The sequence below is a fragment of the Schistocerca serialis genome, unplaced genomic scaffold, assembly GCF_023864345.2.
Source record: "Schistocerca serialis cubense isolate TAMUIC-IGC-003099 unplaced genomic scaffold, iqSchSeri2.2 HiC_scaffold_1458, whole genome shotgun sequence".
NCBI lineage: Eukaryota > Metazoa > Arthropoda > Insecta > Orthoptera > Acrididae > Schistocerca > Schistocerca serialis.
The window spans coordinates 20,695-46,435 of record NW_026047689.1 but is presented as its reverse complement, the minus strand read 5'-3'; the positions used below and the strand labels follow the sequence as shown (position 1 = coordinate 46,435).

The 25,741-nt window shown below is 42.9% G+C and overlaps 1 protein-coding gene across 1 annotated transcript; it reads left to right on the top strand.

Annotated features, from left to right (window-relative positions):
• Positions 1–641: 641 nt before the first annotated feature.
• On the top strand, positions 642–25,741 carry LOC126443337 (poly [ADP-ribose] polymerase tankyrase-1-like). The gene is made up of 3 exons (XM_050090930.1): positions 642–1,224; positions 17,719–17,868; positions 25,167–25,741. The coding sequence occupies exons 1-3, from the start codon at positions 686–688 to the stop codon at positions 25,651–25,653; spliced, it is 1,176 nt and encodes a 391-aa protein (XP_049946887.1). The 5' UTR covers positions 642–685; the 3' UTR covers positions 25,654–25,741.

Below are 25,741 nucleotides of genomic sequence, written 5' to 3'. Positions count from 1 at the left end.
CTTTGAAATTTTCGTGAAGTGTTCGCCACGTACTGCTGTCTCCTCGGAACTAAAAAATTCGAGATCCTCCAAATACATTCGTAATTTTAGATGATTATATGTAGAAAAAGTTAATTTTGGATGTGCAAGATTAAAAACTTTCTTAATGACACAGTTTGTGCCATAGATTAATAACTGCGGTTCAATGGTCTTATAACCTTCTTAGAACACTACAATAAAAGTTTCAGATTAATTGCATGGTTAGAATATAAGTTATGGCTTTTTATAAGAAAACAATAAAAATAAAAAATTCAAATTAATTGCAAATTATTAATCCTTCTTATTTCAATATATTTTTCTGTTAAAACGCTGCTCATTTGCTTTATGCACGGTAAATTTTAGATTTCTACATTAATAAATGTGGGTGTAATGATTTTTTAAATAAACATTTTCTGTTACATACCTACTGAAACAGTTTTTTTAATGATTTGCATCTATTAGCTTGTGGCATCAGTCTGACACAGAAAGTATATCATATTGTTGCAAATGGCGTGTGATTGGAAACAGATCCCAACTGGAGGTTTATACAGATTTGATTGTGGCTCATACAAGTATAGAGGGTACTGAATGAGGGCAAAGGACTGCTCAGTGACACCGTGTTCCAGAAGCCCTAACAGTGGGACGAGTTCATGAAGCTGAGGAGGCCATGGCCGTGGATCTGGGTGCCCTGCTGGACGCCGGGGACGGCGCTGTGGTGACTCTGCTGGCCGGGGACAATACGCAGCTGGTGGCTCACAGGGCTATCTTGGCCGCCAGGAGCGCTGTGTTTGCGGGCATGCTCCGTCGTCTCACCTTAGAGGCCAGCAGCAGCCAGCTCGCACTCTCCGACATAGAGGGCCCTGTGCTGCGGCAGGTGCTGGCACACCTCTACACCCTCCAGCCCCCACAGCTGCCCAGCATGGCGCCGCAGCTGCTGGTCGCCGCTGACCAATACGGCTTGTCAGTACTGAAGGTGCAGTGCGAGCAACAGGTGGCCGCGCAGCTGTCTGTCGAGACTGCATCAGCCACAGGTGTTCTCGCGATTAGGCACTCCGCTAACATGTTGAAGCAGGCTGCCGTCGCCTTCATAAAGGCCCACTTGCTCAGTGTGATGGCGACGCAGGGCTGGGATGAGGCTGTAGTCAACGACCCACAAACTTTTATGGAGTTGGTTCACCTGATTGCAGAGACACCGACAGACACCAGGTAAGCATGAGACAAGCTGCTCATCTATGTTACACAGCTCTACGTGTGCCTACTGATAAGCCTAAAATGTCCACGACTAAGTGTAATTAGATGTGCCTGCATCGTAAAATACACTACTATTGATATTGAAACGTCCCCTTAGAAAAATTATACATGACTGTGCTTAAACTGACACACAATATTTTTTTAGCGCAACGCAATCTGACTTTCAAAAATCCCTACAAAAGAATGGCCCTGACTAACATTAACCTATACCTTTCACAAATCACTTACCTCACAAAAATATTCGTTACTCGAACTACTGCAATACAGCGAGCGCCACTACTGCCAGCTAAATAAAAGATTCAAACTACTGAAGGCACTAACTACTGATACGCATAGTTAGCAAATGAAAGATTTAGATAGAGAACAAACAATGTATTTACCTCATTAGTGTTCAAAAGTCATAATGTATATAGCAGTTCATGATATCCAGTATTACAAATTTCAAAACTCCGCCATCTCTCTCCCCACATCCACCACTGCTGGCAGCTCACCTCCAACTGCGCAACGCTACGCGCTGTTAACAGCCAACTGCCCAACAGTACAATGGCAGACAACAATGCAAACTAGCCACAGACTGCACACAGCACAGCCAGTGATTTTCATACAGAGCGCTACGTGGCGTTACCAATATAAAAACCTAAACAGCCTACTTACAATATCCAGTTTCTTGTATACGCTATGTGATGAAAAGTATCTATACACCTGGCTGAAAATGGCAAACAAGTTCGTGGCGCCCTCTATCGGTAATGCAGGAATTCAATATGGTGTTGGCCCATCCTCAGCCTTCATAACAGCTGCTGGAAGGTTTCTTTGGGCCCATTTTTCACGGAGTTCACGGCGTTCCAAAACATCCCAAAGGTGTTCTATAGCATTCAGGTCAGGACCCTGTGCAAGCCAGTCGATTACAAAGACGTTATTCTCGTCTAACCAGTCTGACACAGCTCGTGTATTGTGAGCAGGTGCTCGATCGTGTTGAAAGATACAATCGCCATCCCTGAATTGCCCTTCAACAGTGGCAAAGGTTCTTAAAACATGAATATGGGAGTGTGGTGTGATATTGCCACACAAAAGAACAAGGGGTGCAAGAACCCTCCACGAAAAACACGACGACACCATAACACCACCGCCTCCGAATTCTACTGTTGGCGCAACACACACTGGCAGATGACGTTCACTGGGCATTCACCACAGCCATACCCTGCCATCGGGTAGCCACATTGTGTGCCGTGATTCGTCACACCACACAACGTTTTTTCCACCGTTCAATAGTCCAACGTTTATGCTCCTTACACTAAGCGAGGCGTGGTTCGGCATTAACCAGCGTGATGTGTGGCTTATGAGTAGCTGCTCGACCATGAAATACAAGTTTTCAAACCTCCCACATAACTGTCATAGTTGTCCGCCCCAGTAGCTGAGTGGTCAGCGTGACGGATTGCCGTCCTCTGGGCCCGGGTTCGATTCCCGGCTGGGTCGGAGATTTTCTTCGCTCAGGGACTGGGTGTTGTGTTGTGTTCATCATCATTTCATCCCCATCCGGCGTGCAGGTCGCCCAATGTGGCGCCGAATGTAATAAGACCTGCGATATGGCGGCCGGACCTGCCCCGCGAGGGGCCTCCTGGCCAATGACGCCAAACGCTCATTTCATTTCATTTCACTGTCATAGTACTTGCAATGGATCCTGATGCAGTTTGGAATTCCTGTGTGATGGTCTGGATAGATGTCTGCCTATTACACATTACCATCCTCTTCAACTGTCGGCAGTCTCTGTCTGTCAAGAGACGAGGTTGGCCTGAACGTTTTGTGCTTTATATGTCCCTTCACGTTTCCACGTCACTATCGCATCGGAAATAGTGGACCTAGTTATGTTTAGGAGTGTGGAAATCTCTGGTACAGACGTATGACCATATTCGAAGTCCGTGAGTTCCGCATAGCACCCCATTCTACTATCTCACGATGTCTAATGACTACTGAGGTCGCTTATATAGAGTATTTGGCAGCACAGTGCACCTGATATGAAAAACTCATGGTTTTGGAGGGTGTCTGGATACTTTTGATCACATCATGTAAGTAATGTATTTACAGCTGCAAGTAGGATGAGACTCCAGCTGTACAGTTCTCTGACGACATATTAGAATTTGTGTTGCAGTGGAGCTCGAGCTTAGGCTTGCCACTTTATGGAACAGCTTGCCTCAACCACTTCGGCTGTCCAAGCACGCTTCCAGACCTCCTAACTTCACCATGTGTCCACATCCTGCATTTGCACAAATGCTTTGATTCTCACTCAGAAAGAGACTTACTTATTATTGTCATGGTCTTTCCTAGACATGTAAAAATTTTCCAGTCTCTTTATTTGTTATAGAATATCCTCCATATCTGTGGGAACACACACTGCTATGACCGACAGCTGTATGAAATACAAGAAATGCATTTGCAACTGCTAATACAATGACACGCCAAGTATACAATATAGGGTGAATCACTGGAAACTTGCAAATGATGTAAAAATAGAAAGCACAATTGATGTGCAGTTTCACAAAATTGATTAATAGTGAGGGACTCGTGTTATTCACTTATCAATAGATTGTAATAATACATAGAATGGGTTTTCTTGGTGAAAACATTCAATTCCTTAAAAGGAACAATGCCAGTGATACTAATCAACAAAATATATCAATAGATTGTAATAATACATAGAATGGGTTTTCTTGGTGAAAACATTCAATTCCTTAAAAGGAACAATGCCAGTGATACTAATCAACAAAAAGTAAGGTAAATTAGAATGTCGATGCTGTTTGGTGTAGGATTCTATGTGACTCAATTACGACATATCGTATTTTGAAAAGTCCCCACGCCAAAACTTATAGCTGTGGTCATCATCATCATCATCATCATCATCTTTGGGTTGTCTGCCTTGCAGCGGGTTTTAACTGCCTAGCCCTCCATGCTTCTCTGTCTGCTGCGTTTCTCTTCATTCTTTGGTACCCACCTTGTGGCCCGCAGACATCATTCGGCATCTGAAACCTTCTTCTGCCCTTCCTTGTCTTTCCCAGAAGGAAACGTTCAGTTGTCTCTACTAGAAGGCAATCTCTTCTTAGATTGTGGCCTATCCAGTTTAGTTTCCTGTCCTACATCGCTAGAAGCATCCTCCGTTCTTCTCCAACTCTCCTCAGTATATCTGAGTAATTCCTAACTTTATCAGTCCAGCTGATCTTCGTTCCACGCCATATCCACATTTCACAAGCTTTAATTCTCTTCTCATTCTGCTTTATCAAAGCCCACGTTTCTGCTCCATATAAGGCCATGCTCCATATTAAGCACTTAACCAGTCGCTTCCTTAATTCCCTGTTTAAACAACTAGTTAAGAGTCTTCTCTGCTTTTGAAATGCCTGTTCCGCCCGAGTCATTCTCACTTTGATATCTTGTTGTCAGTCCGTATCTTCTTTAATCCAATTTCTCAAATACTTGAATGCTCTTACCTGTTCTATGATTTCTGACTCCAAATTAATTTTTACTTTTCTTTTCTTTAGGCTTATGGCAATGCTTTTGGTTTTCTTTTTATTAATTGTCATACCATATACTACATTGACTTCATTCAGGTCATTTAGCACTTGAGTCAGCTTCTCTTGATTTTTTGTGAGGATCGCCATGTCATCTGCAAATCTTATACATTCAATATTTTGTCGACCTATCCTGACGCCTCTTGTCGGCTTTCCAGTACTTCCTTCTGACAGATGTTAAATAAGATCGGCAAGAGACAACAGCCCTGTCTAACAACTCTCCCAATCCTGTTGTCTCCAGACATCTCATTATCTATTCGTACCCGAGCTTTCTTATCCAGGTACAGATTTGCCATCAGTCTTCTCACATTCCACTTTACTCCTTTCTTTTTCTAAAGACCTAACAGCTTATCGAACTGCTCTCTATCAAATGTCTTTTCAAGGTTTATGAAGACAGCATACACTTCTATGCTCTTTTCTATGTATCTTTTGCTGATGGTTCTTAGAACCCCAATGGCATCTCGTGTTCACCTTTCCCCTTACGAAACCATAGTGTTCTTCACCAAGTGTTTCTTGCAGTGTTCCATATAGCCTCCTATTTAGAATCCGAAGAACTACTTTTGCTACCTTCGGTATGAGGCTGATTGTCCCATGGTCTTTACACTTTTTAGGATAATTAGTCTTTGGAATTGGGACTATTATACTTACGAGAAAGTCTTCTGCCCATTCACATTTGTCGTAGATGTAGTTGCAGAGAGAGGTCAACTCATTTTTGCCTGTTTCTTTTAAACTCTTTAAGATTTCCGCCGGAACGTCATCTACACCGCATGCTGTGTTGCTTTCAAGTTCTCCCAGTGACTTATTTGGCTCTGAACGTAGGATAAAATCTCCTTTTTAATTTCATTTACTCATTCTTCCTTCTCAATCTACAGATCAGAGTGTCTGTGGTAGCACACAATAAAGAAAAGCAGAAGTGCATACAAAAGTTATGTGGATTCTGGTCAGCAACGAGGCAATTGACCATCACAGGTTGGGTTCAAAAGCAGCACCAGCAACGGCAAAACACAGTTCCGGTCTGGTTTCAACGACCTTTCCATACATGCTAGCATTTCAGCGGAGATGTCCAAGAAGGCTGCAGTAATACGTCGCTGCATATCATCGACTGTAGTCTGTATGTCCCCGTAGACAGAGACTTTCTGCTTTCCACACAGAAAAATGTCTACAGGCGTAAAATCTTGGGAGTGGGACAGCCAAGGTACAGGTCCTCAGCATCCAATCCGGCAATTTGGAAAGAATTCGTGAAGATATACTGCAGTACTTCGTGCGCTATTGGTTGAACAGCCATCATGTTGGTACCACAGGTTCCTCCTAGTCTGCAGAGGAAGAGCAGAGCATCCATGGATGATGGCAGCTGTAATACTTGTTCGCATTCAGATTGGCGTATATGAAAAACGGACCTGTGAACTGGCAGTTCACTATCCCACTGTATGTTTACGTTCCATGGATGCTGACGCTCCATCTGACGAAGCCGACAGCGATTGTCAACAGACCACAGGGTATGTGTCGATGATTTACTTGGCCATGTTTATTAACTGTGGCTTCATCACTGAACAAGATACAAGATACACCTGGAGTATTCTGTCTTAAGGCCCATGTATAGAAGGTAACACGTTTGTCATAATAATTTCCATGCAGTTCTTGATGGAGAGAGAGATGTGATGGTAATGGAACATATGTCGAGGGACAATACATACGACAATTGCCTGACCCATGCCACGTCCTCATGCGATTACACGGCAGCTAATCTGGAACATCAGGAAGCACATGAAATTGCCCCTCTTCTGTCGTCACTTTTTTCTTTCTGTTACGTTGTCTATGTGTTACATTACCTCTTTCAGTTAATGAACTTGGAGGTTGATAAATAATTGCTAAGATGCAAATTAAATTCCTTTCGAACAGGCCACGAAAGCCCAACGGTACCGACCGGCCGCCGTGTCATCCTCATCCCACAGGCGTTACTGAATGCGGATATGGAGAGGTATGTGGTCAGCATACCACTCTCCCCGGCCGTATGTCAGTTTCCGAGACCGGAGTCGCTACTTATCAATCAAGTAGCTCCTCAGTTTGCCTCACAAGGGTTGAGTGCACCCCGCTTGCCAACAGCTTTAGGCAGACTGCATGGTCACCCATCCAAGTGCTAGCCCAGCCCGATAGCATTTATCTTCGGTGATCTGACCAGAACCAGTTTTACCACTGCGGCAAGGCCGTTGGCCCTAATTGCTGAGGTGGCTGATGTTTATTGGGATATCTCTCCACATACACTGAACGAGAGAGAAATGCATTCTTCCTACACTCTCCATACGTCATACAGATGCCGGCATTATCTGCATTGGTAAATCCCGTTATTCACTCACGACCTACTGCTTGGATTCTCAGACACTACCTGAACAGCAAGTCGAAATGCACTCAAGGTACACACAAGCACTCAGTAAGCAAACTTAACAACATTGTACCTAGCAACGAAGCAGGTTGAATATCACAAATAAATGTCAGTGTCGAAACTTTTCGGAATATTGTATCTCGAAAACGACTCGCACCATAATCCTCAACAAACACCAGCGACATCTGATTTGTTCTACTTCTAATTTGTTAATGTCAATAGGCGTTGATCTACACTCCTGGAAATTGAATTCATTGTCCCAGGAAGGGGAAACTTTATTGACACATTCCTGGGGTCAGATACATCACATGATCACACTGACAGAACCACAGGCACAGAGACACAGGCAACAGAGCATGCACAATGTCGGCACTAGTACAGTGTATATCCACCTTTCGCAGCAATGCAGGCTGCTATTCTCCCATGGAGACGATCGTAGAGATGCTGGATGTAGTCCTGTGGAACGGCTTGCCATGCCATTTCCACCTGGCGCCTCAGTTGGACCAGCGTTCGTGCTGGACGTGCAGACCGCGTGAGACGACGCTTCATCCAGTCCCAAACATGCTCAATGGGGGACAGATCCGGAGATCTTGCTGGCCAGGGTAGTTGACTTACACCTTCTAGAGCACGTTGGGTGGCACGGGATACATGCGGACGTGCATTGTCCTGTTGCAACAGCAAGTTCCCTTGCTGGTCTAGGAATGGTAGAACGATGGGTTCGATGACGGTTTGGATGTACCGTGCACTATTCAGTGTCCCCTCGACGATCACCAGTGGTGTACGGCCAGTGTAGGAGATCGCTCCCCACACCATGATGCCGGGTGTTGGCCCTGTGTGCCTCGGTCGTATGCAGTCCTGATTGTGGCGCTCACCTGCACGGCGCCAAACACGCATACGACCATCATTGGCACCAAGGCAGAAGCGACTCTCATCGCTGAAGACGACACGTCTCCATTCGTCCCTCCATTCACGCCTGTCGCGACACCACTGGAGGCGGGCTGCACGATGTTGGGGCGTGAGCGGAAGACGGCCTAACGGTGTGCGGGACCGTAGCCCAGCTTCATGGAGACGGTTGCGAATGGTCCTCGCCGATACCCCAGGAGCAACAGTGTCCCTAATTTGCTGGGAAGTGGCGGTGCGGTCCCCTACGGCACTGCGTAGGATCCTACGGTCTTGGCGTGCATCCGTGCGTCGCTGCGGTCCAGTCCCAGGTCGACGGGCACGTGCACCTTCCGCCGACCACTGGCGACAACATCGATGTACTGTGGAGACCTCACGCCCCACGTGTTGAGCAATTCGGCGGTACGTCCACCCGGCCTCCCGCATGCCCACTATACGCCCTCGCTCAAAGTCCGTCAACTGCACATACGGTTCACGTCCACGCTTTCGCGGCATGCTACCAGTGTTAAAGACCGCGATGGAGCTCCGTATGCCACGGCAAACTGGCTGACACTGACGGCGGCGGTGCACAAATGCTGCGCAGCTAGCGCCATTCGACGGCCAACACCGCGGTTCCTGGTGTGTCCGCTGTGCCGTGCGTGTGATCATTGCTTGTACAGCCCTCTCGCAGTGTCCGGAGCAAGTATGGTGGGTCTGACACACCGGTGTCAATGTGTTCTTTTTTCCATTTCCAGGAGTGTATTTCGAAAAGTGTAATTTTTCACTAACAATACACATCCTAGTTTCTAATACAATCTTTTGTATGGCTAACAATACGAGCCCCGCAGTTCCAGTCCACTGTATGAGAGCAGCACATGAATAGCACTTCCAATATCCGCCATTCTTTTCAGTCGAAGTTTTAGGCGATTCATCCTGTATATTTGCGTCATAGTGAAACTTCTTCCAGACTGAGACTCGAACCCGGAACCTGGAAGTATGCTCGAATAGCAGAGGTCGTTAAGGCGACTGCTCGCATGAAGTGGGATATCCATGTTGGGATCCCAGTCTGGCACAAATATTCATACGTCACCAATAAATTACAGAGCTGGAATGTGATCGTATTCTCAACTTGAACACATTTCGTCTGTTGCTTCAGACATTAATCCTTGTCTGAAGAACATGCTATAGAAGGTTTTTAAACACAGGCACTGTGAGTAGTATTTACATGCCCAGGCAAAGGGCGCAACAACAATAAGTGTGTTTCTTCCTGTGTGAGTGTTACAATGACTGTTCTACAGCAAGACATGGAAACTCACGGTGATGTGTCGAGTTTTGGGTCGGTCACTGAAGCACGCTCGCATAGACAAAGTGGTTACGGCGACCACTCATGTACAGTGGGAAATTCTGATTCCAGTCCAGGTCTGGTATCAAGTTTCATACGTCAACAGTAAACTGTGCAGTTGGAGTGACGTATTCGCCATTGTGAATAAGTTTCCTGTACTTTACACAGCTGTAGATCACAGCAGCATCTGTTTTTTCAGACATGCATGCATGTCTGAAGGACATTGCATAGTAGGCTCTTAAACACAGACACTGAAATTAGCAATAGCATTTTCTGATGGCTCACGTTGCTTTCGTAAAATTCTCGTAAGAGTTTCATCAAATCACCGTACTAAACTGAGTATGTCAGCACGTAAGTTAGCCTCCAAAAATCCTGCAATAGCCAAGACGTTCATAGCTTTGTGAATTATTTTGGTCTTATTTGCAGTCGTCATTTGTATTAAATTGCATGTGTACAGCAAGCTGTTATTTACGTTAGCCTATCAAGTGGTTGAAGAAAGATGAACATTAGCTGTGGCCGCAGCAGGTTCCGTTCTAGTGACGGACACAATGATGGGCTGCTCAGATCAGAGACAGACACAGTGACATGTGCCGCTGACAGCTAGGGCAAGCACGATTTGTTCTTTGAGCTGTACATGCTACCCTAAACCTCTTTATTCAAAGTAACCTTATGAAGCAAGTGTCGATCAAACATGTGCCCCACTCCCCTCCAAGGTCACGGAACGGGGGCCTACCGTGACCGGTTCAAGTTTTCTGGCGTCGCGATGGCATCGGCCTCTGAGTTAGGTGTAGCTTCCACTGTGTGGAGTGTTGGTGTTTGATTACACCGCTTAGTATCCTGTGAGGCTTTCGACTGAAATTCTCTTTGCCTCTGAGCGTTATTCAGCATATTTGCGTTACATTTCTGGCGGCATTCCGCTGTCTGTGGGTTATTTGGTTGTCTGATATTGTTTTGCGTTTGCCAACGATCGGCTGACTGTTGCCGGTTGCTTGTGTCTGTACATACTGTACAGGCTGGCCTTACGCTACGCGCTTGTTGTAGTTGTTTTTGCTAAAGTTTTGCCCATTTCTCTTATATGCGCCTTTACATTTACGACTTTCTCCATTGCCGTTGTGATTATCGTTACCATTATCCGTAAATCTCTGTGACGCTATCGGGTTATTAACAGGCTTAGGTTGTACTGGTATCTCTTCGTTTATCAAATCTATTGAGTCCAGTAGAGATAGAAAGTATTCGGTGTCGATTTACGGGATGTTAATGAGTTTTTCCCTAACGTGGGCAGGAAGACGGCTCTTTAAAATTTTTTGAAAATTTAGCTGGTTCGTCCAGACCTAGTTTTATTCAAATATTTTTCAAAATATCCTCGTAAGCTTCCATACTTGCTATTGAACGGAGCTGGGTTGAATACTTCACGTCTGAGCCTCTCTTGTACGGCCTCAGACCAATACTTACTCAGAAATGCCGTCTCATTCCGTTCATAATATTGGCAACGTTCCGATGCGTCCGTAGCTCACAGTAGAACGTCACCCTGTGTGTATCCATGAAGAAATCTAATTTTCTGGGCTTCGGTCCAGGTACGAGGTAAAACATTTCGAAATGCTCTGATAAAGACCACAGGGTGTGTTCCTTTCCATTCATAAGCAAATATTGGGAATGTCGATGCGTAAGTAATCATTCATCTGCAAGTAATGTTGACAAACAGGCCGCGCTGTCAGTGACAGTCGTGTTTATGGTCGCTTGTGGCGTATCCATGGCAACTGCGCCTGCTCGACAGGTGCAACTGCCGGCAAGTTGCAAGTTGCATTGTGCAACCTTCGCTATTTCCCTTCTAAGGGCTATTCCTGAATTGTTGGTAACCAGTGAAGGCATCTAAGAGCATAGCTTTGTTTTCTGTCATATGCTGATTTGGAATGTCCGTAGTTTTAGCAACACTGCCTCGCAACCTTTCCTCTGCTTCCTATAACCCTAGTCTGTTTTAGCAAGAAGTTGGCTTTACGTCTCTTTTAGAGCTCTAAAGAGCCCTGCAGGATTTACATAAGGGCCACGCGGGGTAGCCGTGCGGTCTAAAGCGTCTTGTCACGGTCCGCGCGGCTCCCCCCGTCAGTGGTTCGAATCTTCCCTCGGGCATCGGTGAGTGTGCTGTCCGTAGCGTAAGTAAGTTAGTTAAGTGTATAAGCTTACGGAGCGATGACCTAAGCAGTTGGGTCCCATAAGATCTTACCACAAATGTACAAATTTTACAGTACCTACATAGATTTTGCATTCTGACACTACCTTTCCAGCAAGGGTGCTGCCCTTCTCCAGCATCCCGGCTTCAGCTTTTTCAGTTACTTCCTTTACATCTACACATAGCATACCTCTCTGTTTTTAGCAAATTCTGACTCTAAAATGATCTACTCTTAGACTCAAGTTTTGTATTTCTGTAGTTAGGTTTTTGCATACGTCTTGCAGCTCGTTGACTTCGTTCGTCACATTTTTTACCGACGCATCCACATGGGATTGCGTGTCCTGAACTTGACTAAATGCTTTACTGAGGTTTTGCAACTCACCTGCAAGTTGTTCCCGATTACAATTTGCGGATCTTACCTTTTCCGTTAACATATTTATATTGCGGGACATGTCGGTAATTATTTCTTGTTTTAGTTGTTTACCGTGCTCTGTGAACTTACCGGATAATTCGTCAGATAATTCAGTGCGTACATTTTTGCCCACCTCTCTCAACTGTTGACTAATACTATTCTTGGAATCGTTAAACGCCTGGTTTTGCTGTGCAAACTGTTGTGTTATTAGCTGCATTAGCTGTGTCAGAGTGTGTGTTTCACTGGTATTTGCATTGCTTTTGTGAACTGTTTCCTGTGCTTGCGTCCGCGACGTCGTGAGCAGATAATCAAAGAAATTTTCGCTATTGCGCACGTCAGATTCTCTACTTTAGAAAACGTTTCCCGGTGAGACCTCAGAAATTGGCTCATAGAGCGTCATAAGAGCGGCATCATGACTAGTTATATTACCAGTATCACAATTTTTTAATAATGGGACGCCAACCTCGTCGTTTTGGTAGTCATTGGCCAGTTCACGAGTTGGTGCGTGACCTTCAAATGTTGACAAGCTCGAATTTCCGCCATCTTGGCATATTGCATTTTGTAATGAATTTTCAACAATGGCCATTTCCTTTGACTCCATTCTGAACAGTTTTTATTAAAATTATGAAAGGAAAATAATTTTAAACATGAAATTTTGTTTGAATCGTATCCTTCAATTAAATGTTGACTTTACACATATCTTCGTCTTTTCTACAGAAATCCACTTTCCGTAAAGGATATTAATTGGAAGGAACAAGGATCTACTGCGAGAGAGACGGCGCCAAGTGGGGCCATATAAGCATACAGCGTAGCAACTTCCTACTTTAACCGCTGAAATTCGCATTCCCAGCACATCTCGTTCGTAGGCAGAATTTCATTTTAATTTGCTCCTTCAAGTTGTTAATGGTTTCAACCTCACGGACGTGTAAAAATCCAACAAAGGCCTCATTAGTTCTTTGTAACGATAAAATCGATTTTTTTTGTTTTTTTACAATCGTATTGACTTACTAGGATCACGTAAACAACTTCAGTTCCTCTTCTTCCATTGTTGTTGTATCCTATTTTTCCAGGATTCCCTCATTTCATCCCCATGAAGTCTCTTCTTTTCTTCTGTCCATGCTGTTCACGATTTTTTATTTCTTCTCCTTTGAAAGCCTTCCACATTTAGTATTTTGTTTTTAAAATGGTTTCTTTCTGCTATTTCTGATTCTTTTATGTTGTTTCTTTCAAGATTTTTTCTTACTTCTGTAATCCATGCTATTGTCGATTTCTTCTTCCAGAAATATAGCAGTATTTGTTTTGTTGGTCTATTTCCATTCTTTCGGTGGAGATGTCCAAAAAAGGTTAATCTTCGTTTGGCCATTACTGCAGATATTTTCTCTATATTTTTGTAGATCTCCTCATTACTTCTTATTTTCCAACCATCTGCGGTTTTCATTGTACCCATTATTTTTCTAATAATCCTTCTTTCCAGTACCTCTAGTTTGTCCATCTTGTAGTTCATCGTTAGGCATTCAGATCCATATAAACATTCTGGTTGTACCACTGTGGTGTAGTGTTTTAGTTTTATTTTTCTAGATATACATTTCTTGTTGTAAATATTTTTGGTCAAACCATATGCTCTTTCCATTTTGTTAATTCTTACATCTATTCCAGATTATTCTAGTCCAATCTGTTGTATAGTTTCTCCAAGGTATTTAAATTTATTTACTCGCTCTATTTTACCTATTTGTGTTTCTATGTATTTTGGTGCATTTTTTGTATTTGTCATGAATTTTGTTTTTTCAGCTGAAATGGATCATTTACCTAAAAAAATTTTTTTCTTCAAGAATTGAAAGGTCTGTTCACATTCCTCTCGGCGCCGTAGTGTCACGGTTGCCATTGAATAGTGGCGGGGGGACTAGAAATGTGATATATATTGGAAATCTGAATAAATATTTGCTGTTTAAATAATTAAAAAGTAAATTTTGAAAGAATGATTGAAAAAAATGGAAGGTACACATATCCTGTGTGAACTTTAACTGGCTCTAATAGAAACAGACCTTCAATATTCAATACATGTATTCAGCATTCAGCATTCGTAAATTTACATACATCCTTTTCTTGTTACCGCTATTGTGCATGAATATTTGTATGACAAAACTGGTTCGGATCGAACCTCCTCTGCTGAAGCGAATTCTTCTTGTTATCTTCGATCCTCTTGATGCAGAATTCCCGGCGCGTCACGGAAAAGCCACAGCGACCTCTGACTGTGTTCCCTGTATGCTTCAATTTATCTGTCAGGCAGCGAATTATTAATTATGGAACAGTGACTCGTAACAGCACACTTGTTTCAATCTGTGTCTTCGCTCTTCTTGGGATTCACAGAATGAATAGCGTTCAGTTTCGAATTGGAATGTCGACACTTTTTATTTCACAGATAAGAGAGACATCAGTAACTACCGACCTATATCACTGCTGATATCATTTTCCAAAATGTTTGAGAATGAGATGTATTCTAAAAGAGTATTACATCTTGGCAACAATAATGTCCTCAGAAAATCAAAATTTGGGTTTAAGAACGGTTGCTTTACTGAGAATGCTGTTTACATGTTCACACACCAGATATTACAAGCATTACATAACAAAATAGTACTGGTAGGTATTTTCTGTGACCTATCCAAAGCATTTGATTGTGCAAATCATAGTATACTCCTTGATAAATTGAAGTTTTTTGGGATTGATGGTATAGCCAACCAATGGATCATGTCATATCTGACCAAAAGAATGCAAAAATTTGTACTTATTAGTAATTCAACAAACAGAATCCAGGGACATAATTCTGGCAGGGGAGAAATCACGTATGGGTTTCCCCTAGGTTCAATCTTACGTCCACTAGCGTTACTCACATATATAAATGATCTACAGTCTAATGTACAACAAGCAGAACTACTTCTTTTTTCAGGTAACACCAGTATGGTAATCACTCCCAGTATACGTGCAGAAATCGGGAAAACGGTGAACAAAGTTCTCAAAAGTATCATTGACTGGTTTTCTGCGAATGGTCCCACCCTGAATTTCACAAAGCCACATATTATTCAGTTCTATACCTCCAGGGGTACTGCACCAGTGATAAGTGTAACATGTTGTGATGAAATAATTCATATAGTGGGAAATTAAAAATTCTGTGGTGCCCATATTGATGAGAATTTAAATTGGAAAAAACACAAATTTCGGAACTCCTAAGACAATTTAGTTTAGCCCCGTTTTAACTTAGTCATAGCAAATTTTGAAGAGATAGAAATCAGTAAGTTTACATATTTGGCTTATTTACATTCAGTAATGTCATATCGAATAATGATCTGAGGTTACTCATCATTAAGAAAGAAGGTCGTCACTGCCCATAAACGTGCTGCGAGAACAATATGTGGTGCTTACCCGTGATCACCTTGTAGACATCTGTTTGAGGAGTAGGGTATTCTGACCATTGCTTCACAGTATATTTACTCCCTTATGAATTTTTTTGTAAATAATCCACTACAGTTCAAAAGCTACGATGAGGTACATAATTACAATACTAGCAGAAAAATGACATTTATTAATCAACATTAAGGTTGTCTTTAGCACAGAAGGAGGTGTACAAAGCTGCAAAAAAATTTTTGGCAGCTTACCCAGTGATATAAAACGTCTAACAGATGGCAAGGTGAAATGTGAAAATAAACTGAAAAAGTCTCTCCTTGACAACTCCTATTCTGTAGAAGAATTTCTATGTTTGTAATGTGTAAAAGATGGTGGGATAACTCAATCTGTACATATTACTTACATTTTGGAGAAAAAATAAGTGTGTGGTGATGTTTAGAGTACAAGTAGAAGTACAAATTAATTTGCGATATGAATGCACCGATAATCTTAGGAACCAACATCCCTCGAACTAACAACACTGCACAACATCGTATCACTGGTATAATTTCCCCTTTGTAATTTGTATCCCATTTCTTCGTGTTCTAGGTTTATTTTCGTATCATTCTTACACACAACAGGGACGAAACAACCGAAAAAGATTTTTAGCACACGTCTCTCCAGATTCTTCCCCCAACAGTCGGATTCGTGACTGCTAAGGGGCGAATGTCAAAAATTTTAGAAAATTGATTTTTCAAAGATATGCGTATTTTGTACCGCATACCTTCCTGAATAGTACGATGTATAAAAAATATACATTTTAGTGATTACAAGCCAAACCCCTTTGCACAGCTTCAATCCTACACAAAGTCACCAGGGCAACAAATACAGAGCAAAGGGTGCTGCAACAAATGTGACACCAATGGCTCAGGACTTTAATGGAAGCCACCAAACCTATATCAGGGACCTTGCAAATGAAAACTTATTGAAGAAATGTGTTCATGGTGGTACCCAAAAACCAAATGAAAGTTTTAACCAATGTGTATGGGAAATATTGCCTAAAACCATTTTTGTTGGACAAAATGCAGTTGCTATTTGTGTTTATGACGCGGTTTCATGTTTTAATGATTGTGTGCAAAGCAAGAAATATGTTTTAGAGAAAATGGGAATAAAGACCGGAGTGAACTGCATCAAAGCTTTGTATGCGATAGAGAGTGTGTAGTGAAAGGAGATAAATTATTTTTGGAGGTGATAAAATCAGGAATGTGAAAAGAATGAAAACCGACTAAGAAAATGGAAAAGAACTTGCTTATGGTGCTGGACAGTTCTAAAGGAATGATACACACAAGCAGAAACTTTAATGGCCATTTTCCGCAAAACAGACATTTCTTAACTTAGGTGCATGTAACATTCATAATAAGTATCCTATTACTTTCAGACTTGGTATGCTCATTAAACACGAACTCCTTAATGTAAATCTCTATAATTTTGCAAGTCGATTAAAAACTGTGCTAAAAATTGAGGTAATATAACTATAAAACTTGAGTTTTCTCTAAAGATGAAGTTAAAAATGCTACAGCACATTCATTTTTCATAAATTAAATAAATTCTAGAGTTTCATGTACCTGTAAGCATGGTTTGTATGCCGTGCAAGATTCATCGAAAGATCTCTCTTACTTATGAAGAAAGGTGTACCTATAGCGACAGCTGCAGCCGATAGGAAGAGGAAAAATTATGAAATTTCACATGTAAAAAAAATTTTTTCTTTGTGTTTTCGCAGTTCCACTGCTATGAGTGTGAATACTGAATCCTTCCTGGACATTCTGACGAAGTTTTATGATTTTATTTGTAAAAGTATAGACTGTGGAAACTAAAATGTCCTCTGGTGTCTCTCCTGTTCCAAGTCGGCCGGCTTGACTTCCTACCCCCCATAACACACGAGCTAGGAACACCATCCCATAACGACAGCACTACATTAAGTGCATTGGAGGGATACTGTCATTCAAATTTCTTTGTGATTTATATTGTTATGTATTGAAACTATGTTGACTAATAGTTGTCATAAGCATATTTGTTGAGCTTAGTATGAGCCTTTCATTTGTGCTTTATTTTGCACCAAATACTGTGTAGTATGCTAGCCTACAAGTATGAGAAAATTAGGAGATGCAATGTGTGAAGTGGTTAGCTGAACGCCTTAGTTGTCCCACTACTGTCTTTGGTAGTGTGTGTTCCATTATCTGTGTGGGGACAGTACCTCAGCAGTACTGTCTGTGGTAATCTGACCACTGGCTTCGATGTGAAAACCCTTCTCGAAGCAGTGTTCCTTCTGCGCAGCACGCCAGGCGCTGGAGAGAGCAGGACCGGCCCCCCCTCGCAGCCACACAGTGGCCACAGCGACGACGGCCGGAGCCCAGCCACAGCTGTGCCCCCCACCACTCCCCAGGCCACTCCACAGCCTGACGACGCTGCCGTCTATCACCTGCGGTGAGTTCTGTCACAATAACAGCGTTACGCGTTGGGCAGTTAGCCCAGTGTTAAAGTGAAGAAGTCGAATGTTGCTATTTTATGTTTTGACGAAGCAGATGTTATAGTTCTGGTATTAAGTTATTTCTTTTATAAATTATGCTGTTTGACGAGGCAAGGATCTACAGGTCTGCATCGTGACGTATTTTCAGTTCCTAATACAACTGAGCCACTTAATGCAGTTACTTGTGTAAGATACTTCCCCAAAGATAGCGACTGTGTTGGTGAGTTAGAGGCAATTTGTGTTTTCGGCGATGATTTGCTATATTATGAATTAATTCTGCAGAGACTGGATCTTGTTTGTTTCTTCTGACTTGCAACCACGTTCAGTATTATTCAGTATTGGGCTGCCTCACCAAATAACCAGGAATCTCTGAAACTCCCACCGTCACTTGCATTTCCGCGATTACTCTCCCAACACTATAATGAGATATTCTCTCAAGGGTCTGTGGGAACCTCTCCACTGGGGGAGGAGAATCAGTTGAGATCCATGTCTTACCCTACTACGAAAGATGTACGTGAGAACCTCTAGCGGCAGTTTTTGGAAATCATTCGTGACAACATCAGCCTCTACTAAACTGTCGCTGATTAACGCAGGCATGTTGGATCAATAAAAATCAGGTCAATTGTAATGCGTGGGGATCGTTGAGTGGAGATGGACACAGCAGCCATATCTCGCCAGCTGTAAAACCCTTTGTGGCTCAGGGAGTTTTACAGCTGACATTGCAAAAGTTTTCTTTTTATTCAGTGCAGACCAGCTTCAGCGTAAATTCGTCATCACGTCACTTTTCTTCTTTGAAATTATTGATCTGTAGTGGTAGTCACAGATATTTGACTGTCGCTTCGTGAAACAATGATAGTCTGATAGTGAACTGATATTGTTGCAAAATGCATTTCAGTGGCTAGCTGAATTCTACAGGCCCAAAAGTGGCAATTCAGAATATTCAACATGCTTTTACAATTAATCAGAGTAGAATCCAACAAGTTATTGGACAATAGAGGAGTCTGTGCCTATTCAAGGGGAAATAAGGAAGGTTACCCAGTATTTTAACGTTGAAAATGGGATAAGTAATGTTTCAGGTGACTTAAGAAAACATTTCTCTCCCAGTTATTCAAGGATTTCGGACTTTAATTACCTTTTATGGTCAGCCACAGATGTACAATGTCATTAGATTTAATGTCTGTGCCAAATTGAGCAAATACTTATAAGAATACTTATCCCAATCTGAACGCCTTTCGCAGCACAAGCAGTCAACAAAAGTTGAACGATACAGAGAAGGTATGGTGAAATTATGTAAATAAGATAGCCTGACGGGTATTTACCTAATTTCTCGTACACAAATAGCATCAGCCATTCAACATAAGAAGACAACCGACGATAAGGAAGAGTAGCAGGAAAGACTAAAGATAGAGAGCACAGGGAAGAATACTTTGTGGATAATCCAGAAACTCATTATGCAGCATAATTAATAACGCTGAATGCAATTTCAGGGATAGTCTTTAAATTACGTTGCACATACTGGACACGAAATTAGTACAATCTCAGTAGAAAAGCAGCAGACAACAAAGTAGAAAATAAATTATTGTGGTTGACTTAGAAACAAGACATGGAAGGGAAGAATGTTTCAGCATAAAAAGACTGACATAAAAAGTTGAGAAAGCTGGCTAAAAATCGAGAGGGAAACAACAGCATGCGGAAATAAAACATAAAGAGCAGGAAATGAAACATATTAACAAAATACTTGATAATGGAGTGAAAAGTTTGTTGACAGAGAGTTAAGAAAACCAGGCTGGGGAACAGATCGAGCGTAACATGGTACTGATGTGAATAACAATGTACAGTGAAGGCTTCCTTTTTTCTTGGGCATCAGACAGTTGTGGTGACTAATAAAAGGTCCTACATAAAAAAATACAGTCTTTCGAAGACTAAAAGCGACAACTACTTTAAACAAAAATAGTTTACAATCATAAATACACTGATAGAAAAGAATCACAAAACCAAAAACTTGTCAATACAGAGTAGTGAAACTTCAAGGATACATTTGCCAGGGTAACATATTTAACTGATTATCATTGCAAGATCGCAGGTCAATGTAGGTGTGAGATGAGCCACTGGAAACGTGAAATGGTCATACACTGTGAGAAGGTCGAATTAAAACATGCAGACATGCATGAATTGTGTTGCACAAGTATCGGACGAGAGTTTGTGGAATGGAGTTCGATGTCAGATGCACTTGGTTGATCAGTACAGGGACCGTAATGCTGTTTGTGAATGATGCTGGAGTTACTGTATGATGATGTCCCATATCTGCTCGCCTGGGAACGGACCTGATGATTGAGCATGCCAAGAGACATGTCAACACTCTATAGAGCATGTTGGGCTACAACAGCGGTAAGTGAGCTAGCGTTATCCTGTTGGAAAACTCCCCCAGGAATGCTGTTCATTAATGGCACCAGAATGGGTCGAATCAGCAGATTGAAACAGATATTTACACTCAAGGTGTGTGGGATAACAACGAGAGTGTTCCTGCTGTCATATAAAATCGCACCCCAGACCATGACTGCAGGTTTAGGTCCAATGTGTTAACACACAGACAGGTTGGTTGTAGGCCCCCAACTGGCCTCCTTCTAAATCAAAACATGGTCATTACCGGCAGCGAGGCTGAACCAGCTTTCATCAGAAAATACAACAGAGTTCGACCATTCCCTTCAGTTTGCCACCACTGAAGTGCCAAACGGTGTGATGTGGGATCAGTGGAACACACGCTACAGAGAATCTGGCTCGGAGCTGTCCGTGAAGTAACCGATTTGTAATACTTCATTATGTTACTTGGTGCCAACTGCTGCTCAAACTGCTGCTGGAGATGTATTACAGTGCGCCAGAGCCATACGGTGAACACGATGGTCTTCCATCTCAGTAGTGTCACGTGGCTGTCTGGAACCCAGTCTTCTTGCGACGGAATATTCTTGGAATCACCGCAGCCAGCAGGCCTGCATAGTGGCTACATGCCTGTCAAATATTTATGCATCACGGTTGGAACATCCAGCTTCTCATAGCCCCTATTACAGATTTCGTTTAATCTCTGTGAGATGTTCATAACGGCGTCTTTGTCGTGTCGAAGGAAATTTTGACTAACATCAGCTTCCTGCATCTAATCTCAAAGGTAACTAACGCTCACGCTCGTTACAGCGTGTAATTACAACAAGCTTGATTTGCTTCCTCATAATGGTACTACTAGCGCCACTCTTAAGCGACACGACTGCCACAGAGTCATCATCATTCAGATGTAGAAACACATGTACCAACTTTCGTTTCTGTCACACTACTTCTTCGTGCTGCAATATGTTTCCGTCAATGTATATACCACTGCAAAGGGAAAAGACGTTTTTTAACATTGTCACCAAGAATCTCAAAAAGCTCTTCAACAACTTACTTCACATTTTTACAACATAGTCAAATAAATGCTGCGACAGTGTTTCTGTTATATACCAATGGTTTAGGAGTGCGCCATTGATTACTAATGAAAACATTCGAACACAGACGCTGCTTAACCTCTGAAAAAAATTAAGAGCAGTGGCAGCAGAAGTCATCCAGTATAAGAAGTCGCCATCTTTCTGACAAAGGCCAAAGAATGTGTGTGTGTGTGTGTGTGTGTGTGTGTGTGTGTGTGTGTGTGTGTGTGTGTGTGTGTTTGGGGCTACAGGTGCTCATCGCCGAGGTTATCAGCTTCCTGACAACCAATAATAGAAGGGTCTAAGAGGGAGGAGGAAAGGATAGAGCTTCAAGGAACTTTATTGCCCTTCAGGTAGTAAACTGCCCCTAGAAAGCTGGAGAATCAAAAGTGATCAATGCCATGAGGATGCAGAAGGCAATGGAATCTAATAAATTAAAACCACGTAACTTGCATCCACAGGAAATATAACAGTAACAGGAAAACGGTTATGATGCCATCTGCAGTGTGAAAAGATTCCAGACAAGTTACCCTTTTGGATCTCTGCAAATTGACTGCCAAGGGGGAAGTGACTATGAAATAGAGACGGAATAAGTTATTGTGGGATAAGATTCTATGACTTGGAGCTTTGAATTCAGAAGTTTGATTGTAATTGGAAAGCTAGAGTCTAAAAACGGAAGTGCAAAAGCCCAGTCTAGATACATTGGGGGTCACTGATGTGAACTAGGAAAAGGCTAAGCATTTATCTTAAGACACATTGAGGTATATCATCAGCAGCAGGAAATGGTATGTTGGGAGCAGGGTTCGTTATGAATAGGAAAATAGGGGAGAGAGCGGACTACTGTGAACTTCTCAACGACAGAGTTTCTCTCACCAGATTCGACATCAAACGAATGCAGACAGCGACAGTTCAGGTACACATGCCAATGACACAAGTAAAAAGGAGAAAAGAAAGTATGAAATTAAAATGCGGTTGCATGGGAAGGAGAAGCAGAAAGGGTCATCAGCTATATGGGATTGGCATTGGGATGACAGAGATGAAAGTCTAATTGAGTTGTGCAACCAATGTGAGATGGTATTTACGAATACTCTGTTCAGGAATCGTGTGACGAAAAAATATACTTGGAAGAGACCCAGAGACACTGAAAGAGTCCTGCTGGATTACATCATGGTCAGAGATTTCGAAATCAGATATTGGACTGTAAGGTGTACTCAGATGTAAATACAGATCTAATAATTATGAAGAGTAGAGTGAAGTTCAAGAGAATTGTCCAGAAGAATCAGTGTAGAAGGATGTATCATTATGCAGTACTGAGAAATGATGAGATGTATTTGAAGCTTACCAATGATGTGGATATGGCGGTAAGGAACAACACAGTAGGCTGTTCAGTTGAAGACGAGTGTACATCTCTAGAATGTAAAATCACCGACGGTGGACAGACAACACAGATAAAGGGAAGCTAACTTCGAAGAAACCTTTAGTAACAGAAGAAATACTGCAACTGATCGACGAAAGAAGAAAATATAGAAATGTTCAGAGAAAGACAGCTATACAGCTACATTCACTGATGTGGCAAGAGACGTGGGATACCTCCTAATATCGTGTCAGGCCTTCTTGTGGCCAGGGTAGTACAACTGGACGTGGCGGGGACCCAAGAAGTTGTTGAAGTCCCTTGTAAAAATATTTTCCTGTGCTGTCCCTGGAGCCACCCACTACAGTGAATGTGTTGCTGGTGGAGGATTTTGTACAGGAACTGATCTGTCGATTATGTCCCATAAATCTTCTATGGGATTCATGTTGCGCGATACAGATCGCCAAATCATTTACAACAGTTGTCCACAATGTTCCTCAAATCAGTTGCGGACAGTTGTGGCTCATTATATAGTTGTTTGAAAAAATGGAGTAAAAAATGGCTGAAAATGGTCTCGCAGTAGCCAAACATAACCATTTCCAGTCAACGATTGGTTCAGTTGGACCAGAGGACTCAGTCCATTCCACATAAACACAGCGCACACCGTTATGGAGCCAACACCACACTGCCTTGTTGTCAAGTAGGGTCCACAGCTTTGTGGGGTCTACGTCACACTCGAACACCACCATCAGTTTTCACCAACGGAATTCGAGACTTATCTGACCAGACCAAGCTTTTCCAGCCGTCTCGGATCCTACCATTTTGGTTACGAGACCAGGAAAGGAGCTGCAGGTGATACCATACTGTTAGTAAAGGTACCAGCATTGGACATCTGTTACCACAGCCCATTAATCCCAAATTTAGCCGCACTGTCCTCACAGATACGTTAGTCGTACATTCTACATCGATTTCTGCATTTATTTCACGCAGTGTTGCTTGTCTATTAGCACAGACCACTATGGTAGACAAAAATGTTCTTCGTTTTTTTTTTCAACTTAACAGAACTGCACACTCAATTCGACTACTGGTTTAATGTGCTCAGCATAGTTTGTGACCGCCGGTGGCTGATACAACCCTGACAACAGCAGGGCAAGCTGCGAATGAAGTCATCACTCTCATGTGGAAGCAATAACATCATTCTTCCTGCAGAGCAACTCAAAAGATTTATGGAATTGTTTGTGGATGCTTATGTGATGCAACCCGTCTCCCTAGTGTATCCGCAACATGCTCAATGGGATTCAAATTCGGATCTCCCATGTGTGCAATATCTTCTATTTCCAAGAAAACGTCAATCACCCGATCTGTATGAGGCATATCCCTATGAGGCCACAGCACCTCGCAACAATGGCATATCAGTTCCCCAGATGTTACGATACCTGACAGGAGTTAACCCTTGCCAATTCACCCATACAGTGTCATGAAGAGGTGTTCAAGTTGTCAACGTAATCGCTGCCCACACCATTAAAGATCCTTCTGGATAACAGGCTTGTTCCTCAATGTTTGGGCTCCAAAATCCTGTTCCACGTTCCCTCCATATGCAAATCTGTCGATAATCACTCTCCAGTCAATACTGGGATTCACCTGTGAAAATAACATTGACCCATGATTCGGCCATCCAGTTGGCATGTTGATGACTTTACATATTACTTTCTGTGGAGATGTGTCAGGGGTTCATATACAACAGGTCTCTGACTATATAGGCTACTCTGCTGAGGCCTTCTGTATAACGTTTGCCTTGATACAACACATCCAGTGCATGCTGCGAGGTATGATGCCAGTTGCCATGTAGTTGTAAGGCAGTACCGTGATGCCCTTTTAGCCAAATAGCGGTCCCCCCTTTCTCGTATCACACGTGTTGGATCCTGCCCTCGTCTGTGAGATAAAGTTTCTGTCTCTACAAACTGTCCCCACATCTGAGAAACAACAGTAAGATCAACATTGAGCCACCAGGCCACTTTGTGATTGTGCTGCTTCCATTCTTCCTATCGCCCTCCACTGCAGAGACCCTGGCATGCGTCTTCTCTGTACCATACTCCACCGTCTGTGACTGTGCCTACAGAGATTGTGGATGTGGGACTACCCGGAAAACACTACCCCATTTTATAGGTGCACTGACTTCATTGTGAGTTTGGTTGTCTGTTGACTGGAATGCTGTCTTCCGTGTAGAACACGATGGTGCTGACATCTGTAGACAGTATGCATGATCACATCGTGAATTAGACACAGGACAGGGAAATCGCAGTTTGTTGCTTTAATTTTGGACACCAGTGTATTGTGGTAACCTTCTTGGGGAGATGAGTTCTTGGAACTCATCACAGTTCTGCTTCTGCGATAGTGTTTCGTCCTCAGACGTGTGTCTTTGAAGAAATTTGTTAGTATTGTCCTTTTGTTGCAGAAATGTATCTGGAGACATGAAGGGCGAGATGCTGATTGCGGCAGCTAAGGAGGGGTCAGTGAGCAAAGTGCGAACGTTGATGGCAGTGGGGGCGGACGTGGAGGCGAAGGACGAGAACAAGCGGACAGCACTGCACTGGGCATCAGCCATGGGGCATGGGGAGGTGGCGGCCCATCTGTTGGAGGTAGGAGCAGGCGTTAACGCCAGGGACCGCTGGCAGAACACGCCTCTCCATCTGGCTGCATGGAAAGGCCATGCAGCTGTGGTGCGGCTGCTGGCAGCTTCCTCTGCCGACCACAACGCCAGGGATCAAAGTGGAAGCACGCCACTGCACGATGCAGCACGGCGTGGCCGCACAGAGGCGGCGGCTGCACTGTTAGAGGCAGGGGCCGACAGGGAAGACAGGAATTATGGTGGGGACACGCCGCTGGACCTAGCCGAGCGGAACAACCACCAGTCGCTCATAGACATCCTAAGATCAAGCTGAGTGTAATGCAGACGACTACGGAGTAAAATAAATAAAGCTTTCTGTGTAACCTCTGCTACTTTTAAAATAAACAATTCAGAAAAGTTAA